This window comes from Ceratotherium simum, chromosome 36 (assembly GCF_057802395.1).
Source record: "Ceratotherium simum simum isolate JZ-2026a chromosome 36, ASM5780239v1, whole genome shotgun sequence".
NCBI classification, from domain to species: domain Eukaryota; kingdom Metazoa; phylum Chordata; class Mammalia; order Perissodactyla; family Rhinocerotidae; genus Ceratotherium; species Ceratotherium simum.
The window spans coordinates 454,486-472,961 of NC_141935.1; the positions used below are offsets into that span (position 1 = coordinate 454,486).

Here is an 18,476-nt window from a genome sequence, read left to right on the forward strand (position 1 = left end):
CGGACCCACATCCCTGCTGCCTTAGCACATGACCAGCCATGACTGGGGATTAAGTTGCAGAGGAAAGGCGGGCTGAGTCTCCCACTGAGCTAGCCCATCGCAAGTCCCCTGAAGGAGTTAGATGGCCTTGTGGTCCCCAACTCCCCCAATCTTAAGATTCTAGGGTTTCTACATAATCTTATCCTCCACATCCAGGGACAGGGGCTCTTTCTCTCCCTCCAGCTCATCTGCTGCTCGAGAACTCCTGCACCTCCATTTGCAGCGGCCTGACACGGAGGGCAGGGAACAATCAGGGAGAGCAAGGGCAGTGGTTGCCTTGCCCAAACCCAGGAGAGCCCACCCAGCCCAGGTGACGTTATCATCACCATTTTGCAGAACAGGAAATCACCAGGCTGAAGCTGCACAGCTGGTAAGAGACATACTGGTGGACCTCTCCTCCAAGGAAAAGGAGCAGGAGGCCCTGAGCCCCGGCACCGCCCAAGCCCCATCTCTCCTGGACAGGAAGCTCTGACCCATTACCCTACCTGACAGCCTCACACCCACTCAGAAGCCAAGTCGACTGGGTTGTAAACCAGCTGCTCAGCCACCTGCAGGACAGCACCACACTCTCCAGGAAACGTGCTCCTCTCCTCTCCCCTGGATGAAGCCCTGGGTTCCATCAACTCACCCTGGACTTGGGTCCCAAACACTTCTAGGCACCTCAGCAGGATGAGGAAGTGCATGAGGAAGGATTTCTTGGGAATGACATTCCTACCAAAGCAGGGCCTGTACCCCTCAGCCCTGGTTGCCACCATGGTGCTGGAGAAGCAAGTGAAGTGGTGCGAGCCACGGGGTCTCACGGATTTCTGGAGGAGGCAGTCTCTGCACACCAAGAGAGCCAAGGGGTGGGTGACTGGGGACAAGCAGGAGAGTGACAGCCGTCACCAACACTGGGTTTCCTCAAGCTGGAAACTCACAGAAAAGGAAGCTTTATTTTCTTCCCAGGAGATCAGGGGAAGGAAGCCTCAGACTACCTTTTTCCCAAACTTGATGTTAAGGTCAGTGTATACTCAATCCACTCATCAGGTATATTCTTTTGGGGCTGGGATTACTAAAGAAGTGGGGCAGAGTGGGAAACCACGGGGAGAGATGCTGGGAGCAGAGTTCGCACCGCCCCAGAGCCAAGATCCACACAACCCGCTGCCCCCAGTCCAGCAGCAGCTCCACCCACAGCTGGGGCAGGAGGCATTCCCACTGCCCTTTGGGCTTAAGGCTACCACAGGCCATTGGCTCTCCCTCCAGCTGGCCTGCCTGCACCACTCACTAGGCAGGACAGCTGAGAGTTTCCCAACCCTCACACTTGGACCAAAACTCAGGGGCCCATTTATCTCAGATTCTTCCCAAACTCATGTCTGGATTCAGCTTAAGCCAGGGCCTGGAACCTCCAACCCAGCTGCACCATCCGGAGGGAGAAGCGGACCTTCAGCAGCCCCTCCCAGCCCCTATGGTGGCAGGAGCTGCAGTTGGAGGCAGGAGCTGCAGTTGCGGAGATGAGCTGCAGAGGAGTAACGCTGGGATGCCTAAACCAAATGTCAGACCATCTGGCACAGCCCAGAGGTGGACAGGAACCACAAGACCAAACAGCCCAAACGAGGCAGAGTCTGAAGTGCCCTTTTCTTGGAAGGGCCATCATCCCCAGCCCTGGGCCTGGCGTCCTGGTCTCTGGTGGAGGTCGTGGTCCAGCCCAGGCCAAGTCCCAAAGAGAAAGAGTGGAGTCACACCCACACTGGGCTGCCGTCCTCTCGCTCCTGCAGAATCCCAAGCATGGACAACCTGAGTGCCGGCACACCACCAGAAGACCCAGCCACATCCTTGACAGACTTACAAAGGACACACGTGGGACTGGGGGGGAATATGGGAGGAGGGCGAGTATATTGTGAGATCCAGGGCCACTGGCAAGTCACAGATGAGACTAGGAGACATGGGAGGAAGGGGACCGAGCAGGAGGGGTCAGGGCGTGCGAGCCTGGAAAGCCAGCAGGAGGAAGCCGGCCCAGTGCTGTGGCTAGTCCCGGAAGGCGGAGAGCATGTGTCCGTAGAGATAGTGGGAGTGAGCTAAGAGAAAAAGAGACAGGCATCGCCGGTGAGCTGGCAGTTAGTCCCCTGAAGGCTGGCGTTGCAAGGAACGTGGGGTGCTTCCCCGGGCCAGACGGAGCGGGAAGGGCAGGCCGGGCAGGAGGCCGGGGCGGCGCAGGGAGGCCGGGGCCGGGCCCACTTACCCCGAGCCACAGGCACCCCGGTCAGACTCGGGGCGGGAAGGGTCAGCAGGAATAGGTCCGAACCGTGGAAGTCTCCAGTCTCAGCGCACCCGCCGTCCCGGCTGGGCGGGGTCGGCGGCCGCGGGAGAACACAGAGCCCGGTTGGCGCGCGCTCGCCAGGCGGGCAGCTGTGCGCCCGGCCCGGCCTTGCCTGCGCCCGCCGCGCTCCACCCGGGGCGGACGCCCGCGGCCTGTCACTCACCTTCGGGCACCACCTTCTTCGGCGGGGCGGGCGGGGGCTGCAGGGGCCCCAGCGTGGACACGCGGAAGCCCGGGGGGAGCGTCTCGCCGCCTGGGGGGTTCCCGCGGCCGGAAGCGTTTCCTCCAGGAGGGCGCGCGGCGGAACACCTTGTCCTCGCCCTGCAGTGGGGACGCGCAGAGGCCAAGGGGCGGTTTGGAATGGCCACCCTCACTCCCTGGGCAGGAGGCGGGGGGCAGCTGAGGCTGGTTCTAGGGGTACCAACCCGTCCCTTTGGAGAAAGGGAGCAAGGTTCCTTCCCCTTTCTGGCCCTTAGGTTTTCCGTCTGTAAAATGGCTCGCGCTCAAGTGGATGAGTCCCAGGGGCTCTCCCCCTCTGGAATTCCCTCTCAGTGGTGGGGTCTGTCATCATCCTGCAGGTGAACTCTCTTCCCCGCCCCAATCATCTCAGACTGGGCTTGTTATGCCCTTGACCTTTCCAGGATTCCTCTTCTCAGCCGCCTCCCATGGGTGGGGTCACCAGCCAGCTCCCATCCACCCCCACCTGCCCTTCTGGGGCCTCAGTGTGGCTGCAGCCTGTGTGCTGGAAAAGCCTGGCTCAGGAGACCTGGCTTTCAATTATGGCTCTGCCATTTTACTAGCTGTGTGACCCTGGGCAAGTTAAGTGACCTCTCTGAGCTTCAGCTTCCTTATCTGTAAAGAGGAATGACCTCTGCCCTATCTGTTTCCCAGGCTGCCTATTCCTAATGGGATCAGGTGAGAACACCTGTGACAGTGAAGGGTCAGGCAGATGGCCAATCAGAGGCAGCTTCCTCCAAAGGATGCGGTGGGCAGCCCCCTGCCATCTGCCAGCCAAGTCTCCAAAATGACCATCTCTGCCAAAGGGCCCCCAAGTCCTCGCTCTACATAGGCCCCTCTGCACAGGCCTCCCCATGCACCCTTCCAGCCCACATCCACCCCATTAGAAGCCACACCTCATCTCCCTCCACCCTGTGTTCTGGGAACTGGAGCAGGCCCAGTGCTGCCAGCAGGAAGAAGGACACACCCCCAGTTCCTGCCTGCCAGCCCCTCCTGCCCACTCCCAGGGTCTGCCACCTGGGCCCTAAGCAGGCAAAACGCTCCCATCAGTTGTCAGCACCACGTACCTCCGTCCTAGCAGGGATTTTACATGTCCTTATGAGATTATTTCATTAATCTCTCTCTCTCCCCACCCCAGTCTCTCCCTCTCTCTGTCAAATTCTGTGATCCAGGGGACAGAGACCATGACCTCTTTTGCTCCAACCAATGATCCCAGTCACTAAGCAGTCCTGGGAACCTGGCAGGCACTCAGTAAATACTCGTTCAGTGAATGGATGGCAGCTGGCCCATCCCTGAGTCTATCAGGAACTTTCCTCATCATTCCTGTTCTCCCATGATCCTGCCCTCAGCCAAGCCCAGAGCCTTTCCCTGCCCCGCCCCCCCCCCCTCTCTCTCTGTCTCCATTTCTCTCCATTTCCACCTCAGGCCAACCCGAAGGGCTTGTCTATTCCTCCCCTGTCCCCCAACAGTAAGATGTTTTTCCTGCTCCCCGTCTGCTCATTTCCCTGGAGTCCGGCTCTCCATGTAGGGGGAACTGGATGCAGCCCAGCAGGGCCTTGAAGCTGGGGAAACTCAGAACCAGAAGCTGGCAGAGGGACGAGTCGCAGGGATGGTTCAAGGTTGCTGCCGATGGCTAGAGAGCTGGACAGGAGCAGTTTCCTTGGATCTCCGACCCACACACACACACCAACTCTCACCTTATTCCCAGGAGCTGGCCTTCTACTTTGAGCTTCCCGCAAGAACCAGTTCTCTCCAGCCCTACACTGAGCTGCATCCCAGAAACCCACTGCACTGCCAGATGACACCACCTACTCAACCACTCCACCCAGCGTCTGCGGCCTGAGAGGCCAGCTAGCTCCGCGTGCCTCCAGGAGGCCGCGGGACGCAGCAGAATGCACGCAGCAACCAGACACACATTGGCTCCAGTCCTGCTCTGCCATGCATCAGCCCATGAGAGCAGGTAAGTTACCTCTCTGAGCCTCGATTCCTCATCTGTCCGGTGGGACAGGAACCTGTTTCACATGACGATTGTCAGCACAAAGGAAGATGTCTGCCGGCACTGCACCACCAGGTCTGGCCCAGTGACTGCCACGAGTCAACATTCAAGGAATATTTTTGTAAGGACTGAAGGAATAAACAGCTTTCTAAATTAGAAAGCACCATACAAATATATATGGGGGTCATTTTCCCTAGCTGCATCAAAGAAAGCTAAGATCCTAGGTGTGTGGGGAATAAGGAAGAGGGTCCACACTGCAGGGGCACTGGGAGAATTAGGATCTCTGAGAGTGGGGACAGCTGGCAGGGTCTGGCAGTTTATCTCTGACTGGAATACACACTCCACATTTCCAGGTACCTCTGTGAAGAACACACCCCTCCACAAATGCCGTGTGTTCCTGAGTGTGTCCTGTCTGCTGAGGCCGGGCAGTCATCCACAGGGGTGGGTTTAGCCCTGTTAAACCAACTAAGAAGGGACTAACTGATATGCAGGTAACACTAATGGTGTCCCATGAGGAGGCCCAGAAGTCTCAACAGAGGCATTGGTGAGGGCAGGGGTGTGGAGAAAGGGAAGGGAGTGGGAGGAGACAGAGGAGGGGAGGGAGGGAGAAGGAGGGCGGGGAGGCAGCAGCAGGGCCTGAGGAGGGGCTGTGTTGTCAGGAAGCAGGTGCATTCTGGCAGCATCTCTAAGGGGAGCATTATGGCTCAGAAGGTCGGGGCATTCCCCTGACACAGTCAGCCTGAACTCAAGGGGAAGGCCAGACGAAACCCAGTGGAAGGGACTGTTTCTTCAGTGACCAGCGGGCTGAGGGAGGAAAACCTTAACTGGGTGTGAAGGTAGACACAGGAGAGAAACTAGAGAGGAGGCTGGGATGGTGAAGGCCTGAGCTGTGTGGGGCTGTGTCCAACTGCCCTGAGGGACAAGTGAGCAAAGGTAGATTTAACAACCTCGCATCATGTCTGCCTGCAAACAGCCACACTACTACAAGACAGGGATCGTGAGCAGGCAGGAGATAGGCGGTGCTGACAGCACTGAAGAGATGGGGTCTGGGAGATGAAGAAAAGGTGTGACCCCCACAGAGACGGCCTTTGGGGGAACCTCTGATCCTCGTGGTTAGGAGGTTCGGGGCACAGAGTTGGGAGATGCTGCAGGTAGAACATACAGGAGCCTTCAGCTTCTGTACAAGGAAGGAGTTTCATGGAGACTTCTCCAGGCCTATTCAGGCCAGGCCTGCCTCTCCAGTCCCCTGACATCATCCCCATTCCCTGTGGCTCTTCTCCCTTAGGCTGCCCCACCAATCACCAGCCCAAGGAAAGCAGAACTCATGAACTTCCATCCAACAAACCAAGAATGACTGCATCCCTGAGGCCCCTATTCACAGCCAGGTACTCACGACGTCCAGCTTCCTGTCTGTGCCCAAGGCCAAGAGGTTGTTGAACTCTCTCTCCATCACCTGGCGTGCCTGGAGTCCACAGGGTGAGAGAGGGAGAGTGGGAGGGCTGTAGTAATGACCTCTGTGCCATCTCTCACCTGTCTCCCAGGGGTCCAAGGGCAGAGATGGGGTTTTCAGTGCATGGAACCCATTAGCCTGATGCTGCTCCTTCAAGCAAACCTCAGTGTCCTCTTAGAAGTGAAACTGTAAACCTTAGGATTCTTTCATATGGAACAAATTAGAAAACTATAATTTTTTAAAAAGTAGGATCACAGAACACATAGAGGGACAGGCGTCACCTACTGGGGGAAAAAACCCACACTTTTCTCTAAGGGAAAATCATGCCTTACAGCTTTCCTGGAGGGCAAATTAGCATGGAGACCATGGGTAATAAGGATTTAACGTACTTAGATTAAAGAAACATACTTCATAAGGCTCCACATCAAAAATGTAACCGAGGAAGACTGCTCGGTCGTGGACATTGGTGGCCCTTGGCTGCGTGGTGCGCAGAGGCTTTCTCTAGGCCTCCTAGGAGTTTAAACTCATTAGGAGGTTTGGGAAATGCCAGAAACAAAACAAGTTTTCAAAACTGCCGCCAGATAATTTTAACCGTTTTTAATGAAGGATTCCACTGGGTCAGATCCCACTTCCTCTGAGAGCCAAGCTCAGTGAACAGGACGGGAAAGAAGCAGCGAGAGCACCCTTCACTGTTATGGGTGTCCTGCTCTCCACAGAACTGGATGCACTGAGAGAGAGGAAACAAAAGACAGGAAAACCAGCCCATTTCCGGGTGGGCAATATTAACCATGGAGCTCAGTAAGGGCGGTCTTCATCAGTACTGGGAACATAACATTTTTATAACTGACTGAAAGGAGAAGCACAGTAAATTTTCAAGTATCCAGATGACACTGCTCCTCTGGGCAGTGCAAAGGGAGGATGACACAAACTTCAGGTGTGTCTCACAAAGCCATGTGAGTGGGCAAGAAAGCAGCAGAGAAGGTGGGAGGTGGGCAAGTGTAGAACATTTGCATCTCAGGGAAATCGAAGCTCTTCTTAGAGATCGAGGGGATCTGTGCTCTCCAATCTGACTGATTGGGGGTCACTGCAGAGAGCCTATAGGACACACTGGCCCTGTATGCTGCCATCACCCCTAAAAGGCCAACACCCCCCCCCCCCCCCAGGAATTATGAGGCATCACAGCCCTACCCTCACACAACCAAAAATGCGTCTGCTCCCGGAATAGCTTGTGCAGCCCTGGTGGCTGAATTGCAAGAGACCTGACAGCTGCAAACAGTCCAGACAAGGGCAGCTAACACAATCAGGGCAGGATGCGAGTCTATAAGAGGAAAGGCTAAAAGAATTAGGACCTCTCTGTCTGAAGAGACAATGGCTTGGGCCCAGAGGCAACACAGTCCGAGTTTATGGCATCACAAAGGTAAGCACTGCTCACAGCAAACATCCCCATCAAACACAGAGGATCAGGAAGAGGCAGTCCCTTCCCAGGGGGAGCCTGACAGCATCTTTAGGACAAATAAGATCAGGAAAGACTTCACACAACAGGGTCCACTGCCCACAGGAAGACAGGAAGGCCCAACGTGAAGAGGCTCCAGAGGATCTAGAAGTACCCAAGGTGGCAGCTCTGTAACAGTTATGAAATGCAATGTAAGGAGACATATGATCTTTTGAGCTGCGGACAGTGGACAGAGCCCTGGCATGGACAGGCCCTGGGCTGCGTTATTTGGTCTATTTAGCTTTCTGAAGCCTGGGGGCCCAGAAGCAGATCCCTAGGGTGGGACACACAGGAGATAAGGGCTGTCTGGTCCCTTTGGGCCTCTGGGCTAGTTCTCCTCAGAAAAGTCAGGTCAGACTGAGGAGAAGTCAGGCACAGAGTCCCTGCTGCAAGGACGGGGCTGGGAGGAGGTGGGGTGCCCACAGCAGTGCTGCGGGCCGAGCCACGTGCGTGCGGTATGTGCAGGACCCTGGTCTCCAGGGGCTTGGTTACGCACAAGGACCACGTCGAGTTCTGAGGACCTCGTGATCCCCTCTGGGACAGGCCCCGGAAAGGCCCCTACAGACCCATCAGCCTGTGTGTGTGTGAGAGAGCAAGAGAGTGGGGGAGAGGGAGAGCTGAGATAGACCAATTACAGGGACGCCCACCTGGGTGTTCTGCATGGGGATCTGGAGGAGCAGGGCTAACGTGTTGTGGTCAAAGTTCTCGTTCAGGGCCAGCAGGGCACCATGCACGCCGCTCTCATGCAGGCTTCCTGTGTAGTCCCGCAGCCCGATAGACTGCACCCAGTGGACCACCTGGTCGTTGGTCCAGACCAGCACATCTGGCGGGCAGGGGAAGAAAGGGGCAGGAGACAGCGGATTTGGCAAAGGACCTGTAGGGACAGAAGTAAGCTCCCAGGACCCAAAGCTCCAGTCCACCCTACTCTCTGGCTCCCACCTTCCCATGTCCTCTGTCTGTCCTCCCTGGTTCCTGGGCTTCTGGGGAACCAGCCCCACCTCTCTCCATCCCTGCCAGCCTGCAGGACTCAGGGTCAGGCCAACAGGCTCCCGGCCTCCTCCCAGAGCCCTGCCCAGGCCATCCCCTGCCCTTATGCTGGAATGGCCCTTATTCTTTCCACCTTCCAGTCTCTTCTAAGACTTGCCTCACTTTCCTGTCCAATCCCACCCAGATCGCCAAGTTCTGGGAGCACTTTCTCACACAGTCTGTAGCAGTGTCCTGGGAATTTCACTGTATTTGACTAGTTGGTGGCCACTGTCTGGTATAGGGGTACGGGGTTACAGCTGACTGGGCAGGGGCTTCTTCTCCACCAGATGGTGGTGCCCCCTGGGCACAAACTATGTCTCCCTCCTCAGACCCAGAGCTCCCTGCTCCTAAGGCTGAGGCTGTGTCTTCTCTCCCAGATCTGGAGCACCCCTGAGGCACAGAAGGCCTCCTCTCCCTTCTCTCGGCCCAAGGCAGGGGTCAGCAAGGCAGCCCCCGCTCCCCCTGACTGCCACTCCTTTCAGAGGAGGCCCACTGAGCTGACCATCTTACCCTTGATCTCGTGCTGGCTCTCCTCCCGCCTCTTCTCCAGCTCCTTCCGGTCATAATTCAGCATCTTCAGACACATGATGCCATACTGAAGACTGGTTCTGCAGGCACACAGCCCCCAAGCCAAGGCCTCAGCAGGGCCATGTTCCCACCATGTCTGCCCCACATCCAGCACCAGCCACAGCATGTCCAGACCTACATCCTCCAGCACAAACAGCACCCTAGCCCGCTCACACTCCTCCTTCTCCCAGCTACCTCCCTCTCTGCCTACCCCATGTCCTCCCTCAGCCAGGCTGTGGGCCTGAATGATAGAAGGAAAGTTCTCTGAATGAAGCAACATGCCCCCACTCTCCTGGCACTGGAATCACACAGACCCTACAGATATCCCCTTGTAACCCCATTTCACTCAGAGTCCTTACAACAGCCTACACGCTGCTACATGATCTGCTCCCTCACACTGATACCTCTGCTGTTCTGCAAACATGGCAGGCACACTTGGCTTATGTGCCTCAGGGCCTTTGTCCCGGCTGCTCCCTCTGTCTGGAACACTCCTCCTCTTGTCTGCTCATTCTCGTCTCCTTTAGGTCTTTGCTCAAATGTCATCTTCTCAGTTCAACAGTCACCCTGTCCACCTGATTTACAACTGCAACATTGCTGTCACCACCCCAGCCCACATTCCCAATGCCCCTAACCGTTCTAATTTTTTTCCTAGCACTTTTTGTCTATTTACATACTATATAGTTACTGTTCCTTCTCTCTCTCTCCCAGTTAGAATGTAAGTTCCAGGAGGGCAGGGAACTTTGTTTTGTCCACTGATGGACCCCTAGAATAGTGCCTGGCACATAGTAAACACCATAAATGCTTAATGAATGAAATGAAATAATTCACGGAAAGTACTAAAGGTACTCAAATGGCACCGGGTGCACAGTGAGCACTCAATAAGTAACAACTAAGCCAGGCTAAGAACCATAGAATCTGTAGGCAAGAAGGGACCCAGAGGCCATCAGTCCAAGCTGCCATCTGATGCAGGAGTCACCTCTGCAGCATCCTTCCGAGAGGTGTGAACGCCTATGCCTGTCACCTCTGGTGACAGCAGAGGTGGCCCATTCCATCTGGGGCACAGTCACTGTAGTATTCTTCCCTAACTTGAACAGCACCCAGTCATTCAGCCCCTGGTTTTGCCATCTATAAGATGGAGCAACAGAATGGAAGGTCCCTCCCAAGTCTAACTGCTTCTGCCTCTAGTATTGAGGCCACTGCTTTGTGAGATAAACTATGCTGACTGCTCCCTCCTTCTCAGAGCTGAGAGGCTCAGAGCTGGGCTGTGGCAGGCAAGGACCCAGACCTTTCCTCTCCGCTTGGAAGGAACTGGACACCTAAACTGGATGCTGGGTTCAGTTTGAGTCTTCTCAGGGTAAACAGAGAGAATTCAGCAAGCCCAAAGACAAGTAATGAACTTCAGAATCTCCAAGGAAGTGAAGCTAAAGAGAAAGGACTTTTTGTCTAAACGGTTGGAGGTGAGGGGACCAAATTCTCAAACTGCAGGATGAGATGAGGATTCGGCTTTTGCAAGAAGGAGACTTTTACCGCTCAGAACAGGCCAGGAAAAGAGATGGAGGCATCTCTATTCCTAGAGACAGACCCCCAGAGCTGGGGGAGACCCACGTCGGGAGGTGGCCCTGGGCCCCAGCCTTGCTCACCGGTGGAAGCTGTCCACCATCTTCAGGTGGCCTCGCAGGTCCTTCCTGGTCAGGTGACCCAGCATGCGCGCGTCCACCAGGCTCTCCATGAAGTAGCTGCGGTACTGGGGGAGCCCCAGGCTGGGCAGCCACTCGTTCCCAATCCACTCGTGGTTCACGTCCCCGTAGGCCAAGGTCTGGGGGAACAAGGTGGACAAGCTGTTGGGCAGGAAGGCAGTGCCAGCAGGTTGCAGCTGGCACTGCTGGTGGAGAGAAACATCACGCTATCCTCCATGGCAGGTCAATAAAACTTGAGCTTATTTTCACTAAGGGGCTGGAAGTGGTGGGAGGTGGAGATTTTAAATGGAACTTTTCAAGACCTTGAAATGATACGGTTCCACTCACATATCAATTATCTACACTAATGAACAGAAGTGACTATCCAGGCAGCAGATAATATGAAATCCTTCCTGTCAGCTCTGGAATGCATTTGCGGTGCTGGGCGGCAGTCTTGCCTTCCTGATTCTCAGTCTGCCTCCAGCCCACTGAGCCCAGGGACCAGCTGCATTACCAGGACCTGCAGAGTGGCAAAGGAAGCCAGTGTCTCTTGGGAAACCGGCCTCACACCGTCCACAGGGGAATTAGGTATTGACTAAAGACGTGAAAAAACAAAAAGAACGGTGCCTGCGCCTGAACAGCCAGCACTCAGTTCCCTAAGGCTTGGTCTCCACTCCAGGAATTCTCCAGAATTCCTGTCCTTTGTTTTTGCTGTTTATTTGTTGCCTCCTGCCGTGAGCAGGGACCTCCCCCACCACCTGTCTCTGGAACACAGTTTTAACAGCAGCCCTGCGTCACTCTCCTTCCTCACCCTACTCGATTGAAAATTTACTTTGTTAGCTTTTAAAACAGGATTGTTGATACACATAAGAATACAGGTAGCATGTGTTGGTTATGAAGGTCTGTGCCATCTATGGACACGCTGTCACATCCACCTCAGGCTCGTCCCCCTCCGGCCCCTGCCCCTGGAACATGACCACTATGCTGAGTTTTCTGTCCATCACTCCCTTGCTCAAAAACAATTTTACAGTTCTTACAATCACTAATGTATATTTCCCTAAACAATGTATTATTAATTCTGCTTGTTTTTGAGTTTTAGTATAAAACTCTACGAATCTTTTGGGACTTACATTTTCCACGTGACATTATATGTCTAAGATTCATCCACTTCCTCTGCGGACTGTTTTACTGTGAATATGCTAGAACTGACCTGGCCCATCTCCCACTGACAGGTCTCCCTGTGCGTGTAAACAGCACGCTCCACATTTCCTTCTCCTCACGGCACTTACATCTATCTGACATATTGTCCATTTGTCTGTCTACTGCCTGTCTCTCCCTAGAACAGAAGCCCCACGAGGGCTTAGTCTGTTCACTCTGTATCCAGAGAGCCTAGAAGGCCTGATACCTAGTAGGTGCTCAGTAATTATTTGCAGAAGGAAGGAAGGAGTTGGAGGGGAGGGAGGGAGGGAGGGAAGAAAGAAAGAAGGAAGGAAGGAAGGAAGGAAGGAAGGAAGGAAGGGAGGAAGGGAGGAAGGAAGGAATGGAAGGCCTTGGCTCAGCTCACCAGGGTGCCCCTGAGGAACAGGGAGAGGAAGAGAGTTCCCCCACCTAAGTCTCATTATTCCTAGGAAGAGACTCAAACTGGGGGAGAGGCAGGCACGATGGGGCACAGCGCTCCAGGGTTCCTCCCCAGCCATCCTGAGAAACCAGAAGTAGCTAAAGGAGAATGAGGAGGGAGGGGCTCCAGCAGGGAAGAGAACGTGTCCAGGCTCCTCGGGTGAAGAGGGTCTCGAAAAGACCAGGACTCAGGAGTCCTGCGGGGAGAGAACCCGCTGGGAAGCTACTGTCCTGAGAACTGGTTCTGGACAAGGAAAGGGGGTCTTACCTGAGCCCAGCTGCCCTCCTCACTGTCCTAGTGGAACAGGTGCAGCGTGTCAGGGGAAACAGGCCAAGTCAGGAAGCCTGGCAGCCTCCACCCCAGGCCCCGTCGGGGAGAGGGCACGGACCACGAACGGGTGGTGACGGGGCAAGCTTGCTGGGATGGTCAAGAGAACAGAGGCTGTTGCCCGTGTTTGCGGTGAGAGGGGAGCAAACGTGTGTGTGGCAAAAACACCTTCCACACCTCCCAGGCTTGGCTGGGAGCCAGGCCCTCCCAACCCTCCCTGTTCCTCCACCGAGGACCAAGCACAGGGGCAAGGATTCTGTTTTCAGGCCCATAGCAGGCACAGACTCCCAAGCCCAGCTCTTCTCTATTGCAGCGCACCAATGGCCAGGGTGAGCTCATGACCCCTGGAATGGACCACACACACACACACACACAGAGTCCCAATCCCATTTCTTTCCCACCAACCCTCCAGCCTGAGACCAGAAGCAATCACCCATCAGGGATACCGAGCTCACGTGAGATCAGCTGCAACCCCTCTGGCTGCCCACAACCTTCCCGCACCCTCGGTGGACTCATCAGCGCTAACCCCAGGCCCAGGGCCAGACTCACTGGCTTTGTGGATGTGGCCAGAGTTTCCATCTCTTCATGGGTGACCCAGACATTCCCAGAAGACTGCAAGCATAAAGGAAACCTAGCTGGTCCTGCACGTGGGTCCCCAGGATCCCCATCAGCCTGGGAGCCCCAAGAACGATGACAAAGCTCCTTACCGAGTCCTCCCCCAGGCCCCGCCCAGGGCTCTGCACACAGTCTCGCTCTGAGTGACTCTTTTATCACTGTATCCACCTTACTTAGCACAGAGCCTGGCACAGAGAAGTGCTCCACAAACGTTTCCCAAATGAACGGTGCAAATCTGGAATAGGGCTGACCCCATCACAGGGATGGACCACAGTGAAAGATTTTCCCCTGAGGGTCCATGGAGTAGCCTGCATTTCTGTGGAGAGGTGGGAGGACCAGGACAGAATTCACAAATGCCCTACACCCTCTGCTTCCCCCTTCCCCCAATCCAGCAACAACACAGAACTCCAGAAGTCCCATCCTGCAAACTCTGCCCAGAGATCTGGAACTGGTGGCAGAGTAGGGATGGGGAGATAGAGCCCACAGGTGGTATGTGGGAGGCAGGGAACTAGGCCTACTCCGTCCTCCTAGAATCAGAGTCACCCCCTCCTGGAGAGCAGGTGGAGCCCTCTGTGGGGCTGAAAGGAGAGGCAGGACTCAACGTTACCATCTGCCCAAAGACCGGTGGGAGACTTTGCAAACACTATTCCAGGGCTTCTGAAAGTGTCCCGGGTGAGGGAGAGGCCACTCACAGTCCTGGACGTGGGCGGGGCGGAGGGGCTGGTCAGCGACACCATCTCCTGGATGGCCAGCCGTAGCTTGAGCCGGTGCAGGGCATTGCTGATGCCAATCTCCCGCTGGATCTCTGTGTCCGACAGGGCCGACATGATGGCACCACTCTTGACGTTGGCCCGGCAGGCTGCCACATACCAGGCAGGCATTCCCACCCAGAGCTGCAGATACGGGGCCCAGAGGGTAAATTCAGGCCCTTCCCCAAGATCTGGACCCCGCTGCCAAGAGCTTGGCAATACCAAAGGGCGAAGGCCCAGCCTCATCCCTGGTCTCAGAATAGCAAATGCAGAGCAGAGGAACTTCGAAATGTGGAGATGACCATCATCAAATTCCTCTCTTCCCCATATTACAGTGAAAATCTGAAGCCTAGGAAGGTGAAGGGATTTCCCAACATCACGTGGGTGATGGGAAGAGCCAAACTGGCTGTGAAAGCCTTACAGCTTAGTGACAATTCGTTCCCCTTATCCACACTAGCTACCGCGAGGCATCAGTGAGTAGAATCAATTCTCTCCTCAAAAGCAACTGGTATGTGTGTGTGTGCATTGTGGGAGCAGGGGGAGTTCTAGGGACACCACCACTCTGCCCGAGGAGTCCTCGTCCCACCCCACACACCCTTCCCACTGGACCCTAGTAGACTTCCTTTTTCCAGGCTTACCTCCAGCCAGGAGACCACAGTAGGGCCGTCCCACTGGGCAAAGGGCGTTCCTTTTCTGCGGGCATCTTCAAGCAGCTGGTGTCTTGCAGGAAGAGGAACAACAGACTCACTGGTCCTTCCTTCTCTCTCCACCATGCTGACTTCCTGGGACCACGCACTCTGCCAAGAGCTGGACTCCCACCACCCCTGCTCCCCACCTGTATGCTATGCCTGAAGCAGCAGGACACCAAGACATGGGGCAGGAACACCTCTTCAGCCCCAAAGGGCCATGTCTGCACATGGCCTGACACACAGACATTTCAGTCTGCTCTGCCAGAGACCCAAAGGCCCTGGGTCACTCTCTCACAGCCCCCTGGCCTCCTTCCTCAGGCCATCCTAAGAACCACCTCCCAGCTCCTGCTGTGCCCACATGGACCAGGCCTGCTCAGCTCAGAAAGGGCCTTGCTGGGCTCTGGCTGGCTGAGCTCTGTCCTATGGCAGCCCAGGGGAAGGGCAGTGGGTGGGAGCTGAGCTCCACCCTCGCAGAGCCTGGCCTGCAGCTCTTACTTCTTCTTCAGCCGCCGGTCCTCCTCTGCCTGCGTCCCCAGCTTGGCAGGTACCATAGGCTCCTGCAGACCGAGCTCCGAGTCTGTTAGGAGAACTAGAAGGGAAAAGATGGCATGTCAGCCAGGACCTCTGCTTCTCCTCTCGTGGCCTGGGCTAGGATTGGGGAGCAGACCAGCAGGAGGATCCTCCATGTATGACAACCCAAGAGGGCCTATGGGGACCACCCATTATTCCCAGAGCCTCCGCTCAACATCCCTGCATCCAGGTGAACCCAGTGGCATCAAGTGGGTCACCCCCCGCCCAGAGAGTCACCCCTGGGAGCCTCAGCCCTGGAGGTGTTTTCCAGCTAGCGGACCGAAGTTGTCCCACCCTAACAGCAGCAAAATCGTAGACAGAACTTGTCCCTCCTCCAAACCACGGAGCAAAGGAAATCCAGAAAGCCAGACATGAGTGGATACAGGGCTACACAAGTGGGCTACGAGGCTGAGAAAGGATTACCCCGACCTGGGTCAGCGGTGGGGAAACAGCGTGTCTTGGCCTCTTTCTCAGGCTGCACTCATTTGGACAAAACCACAAGGGAAGCATGCACAGCTCTGTCCACTTCTATCAAGGATCTCCTGAAGGGATGCCAGCACCCTAGAGAGTTCATGGCAGGAGCAGCATCTTAGAATTCATTTAAGTCCTGGTCACTCCGCACAGTGCACAGAGGGCAGCAGGTGTGGGTCACCAGAAACAGTTAGAGATGCTGCCTTAGGTTCAGGTGCCAACATGGTGTGGGGAACATGGGAAGTCAAAGGCTTCACACAAAATGCCTCTTCTCTTGCACCAATCAGAACTTCTCAGCTCCGCCTCCCCATCTGTGGCCCTCTCCACAACACCCTGCAACCCCTGTGGACTGGGGCAGGGTGCTCTGCCTCTTTCCTCACTGAGGCTCCACATCCTGAGCAGAGGTGCCTGCCTTCCCTCCTCCTCCTCCTCCTCCACCTCCTCCCCCCCCACCTCCTCCACTGCATCCTTCTCCTCCTCCTCGCTCAGCTAGCTATGTTCTGATTCACAACTTCCAGAGGTGCAGGAAGATATAATTATGCATTTGGGTTCAAAGGTTTCCTTCTTCTAGTGATCAGGTTCCTTCCTTGCATGAAATTCGTCAATGCTCCCACTGCCTCACCGGAACTTCTAAACCTCTTCAAGGCCCTTGTGAGCTGGCTCAGCCTAGGGTCCCAGCCCACCTCCCCCACTCCTACCGCCCCCTCCCTTCCCTACTCTGAAAAGACTCAATTGTATACAAAACTCTTGCACCCAGAATCTTTGCCTTTCTCAGACCCCCTTCCCCTCACACACACACACCTTTTCTTGGTGAATTCCTATCTAGCTTTCTAGCTTCAGCTCTGGTGTTGCCTAGCAGAGGAAGCCACTCATGTTGCCCCCACCACACCATAGTTCAGTTCTGACTTCCAGAAGCACCCTGGGCATCACTCTCTCATGATATTGTTTTGGAATCGCCTCTTTATTTTTTCCTTTTCATTAGACACTGAGCTCCTTGAAGGAATGGACTATTGCTCCCTCACCTAATACTAAGCCTTGTTTACAGCAGTGCCCCAGTAAACATCTGTTGCACAAATGACTAAACAGATGAAGGAAAGAGGCGGAGGAAGGGAAAGACGGAGACAGCTAACATCTACTGAGCACCCACCACCTGCCACGCACGTCCTGGAACTTCAGATACTGCACTTGCCCAAGCGCTCACTTGATACAACGTCTACAGAGCCATAATTAGGCATTATGACGTTTTGAGTCCTGGAGGCCAAATGTACTAGAAATAAGCTCTGATCAAGAACTGACTCTCCTAAAGAAAGAAGAAAGGAATTTCTCCTGGAGGTCCTGAGCACAGTACATCAGAAAACCTCTGAATTGGGAGGAACTTCAGAGGCACAACGTTGCACTCAATATAGGAATCCCTTCTACAGCACACCAAATAAAACGCCATCCACCCGCCGCCTGACACTTCCCTCGGGAGGCAGCCCCTCCCGCCGTAAAGCAGCTCTAACAGAAAATTGTGCTGCTCTGGAGCTGAAGTCTGCACGCCTGCGGCTTCCGCCCACTGGCCCCTGGGAGGCAGGCAGAGAAGGCTGGATCCGAGTACACCTCCTGCTCTGAGCCCATACTCGCACCCATTCGCTAGGAAGGGGCCAGAGACCATGTCCCGTGGTTTCATCCCGGCTCAGCTGGATCAGCCTGCCCTTCTCCTTCTTCCCGAACAGGCGACCGATGGACGACTTGATACCCTTGCGCTTGGCGCCCTTGTGCAAGGAGTCCTGGCTGCTGTTGCTGCTGCTGGGGTTGCTGCCCTGATCCTCCAAAGCACTAAAGGATAACAGCCAGGAGGGGGTGGGATGAGAAGAAACACACTTAAATTACAGTAGGAGAGGTGGAAGTTAGACCTCAGGAAGAACTTATGGTAAGTGTCAGAGTTGGGGTCGGGGTGAGGGGCTATGATCAGAGCAGGTGACTGAAGGAGACACGGAACTGTCCCTCCCTGACGGTGTTTCAAAGAGAAGTGAGACGTGCAGACACCTGGGACAGGTGAGATGCAGTCCGTTCAGAGGCAGACGGAGGGACAAGATGGCCTCGGGGACGGAGAGACTCAAGGTGGGGCCTGGTCCCCTTACCTCTTGCCTTCTTCCTGGCTCAGGGCTGGGTGGCCAAGCTTCTCCAGCCGCAGCATCCTGGGTAAGGAAGGAGGAGAAGTCTCACATTTTATGGTGGCTTTATCCTCTCGGTTCTCTTCCCGAGACACTGGCGACTGAACAGACAGTGGAGCCGTCAGGGGATAGAGGGAGAGACCTGGGGCCTGCCTACCCAGCCCAGACGAGGCAGAGGAGAGTGGAGAAATGCAGTGGGGAGGCCCTTGCAGCCTGAATTCAGACTCAGACTCAGGGCCCAAGGAGGAGAAGCCAAAGGGAAGGGCCTGGGAGAATTAAATCTTTAGCACCTGGGTCATCAGGAGCACTCACGAGCAGCTTCCTCCTATGCTTTCTTAAGTCACTGGGCTGGAAGAGAAAGTGAAGGGTGAGCTCGGACTCACCTTCTGGATGCCTGGAAGTCAACCCCAAGGGGAGAAGCTAGGATTCAGTGCCTCACACACATATCACAGCAGAAAAAAGGCGGCCTGGAAGATAAACCAGGGCTACCTCTGGAAGACAG

General features: G+C 55.4%; 1 protein-coding gene across 1 annotated transcript in view; it reads right to left on the reverse strand.

The window, feature by feature from the left end:
* Positions 1-1,638: 1,638 nt before the first annotated feature.
* Positions 1,639-18,476, reverse strand: part of PPFIA4 (PPFI scaffold protein A4) — a 34,863-nt gene continuing 18,025 nt past the window's right edge. The window contains 15 exon segments of the mRNA XM_087424256.1: positions 1,639-2,093; positions 2,499-2,584; positions 2,586-2,656; positions 5,962-6,030; positions 8,158-8,333; positions 9,047-9,144; positions 10,744-10,919; positions 12,665-12,691; positions 13,274-13,336; positions 14,032-14,232; positions 14,727-14,808; positions 15,273-15,366; positions 17,470-17,636; positions 17,942-18,075; positions 18,287-18,322. Of these exon segments, the coding sequence (XP_087280382.1) occupies positions 2,044-2,093; positions 2,499-2,584; positions 2,586-2,656; positions 5,962-6,030; positions 8,158-8,333; positions 9,047-9,144; positions 10,744-10,919; positions 12,665-12,691; positions 13,274-13,336; positions 14,032-14,232; positions 14,727-14,808; positions 15,273-15,366; positions 17,470-17,636; positions 17,942-18,075; positions 18,287-18,322 (1,530 nt within the window). The 3' untranslated portion in view covers positions 1,639-2,043.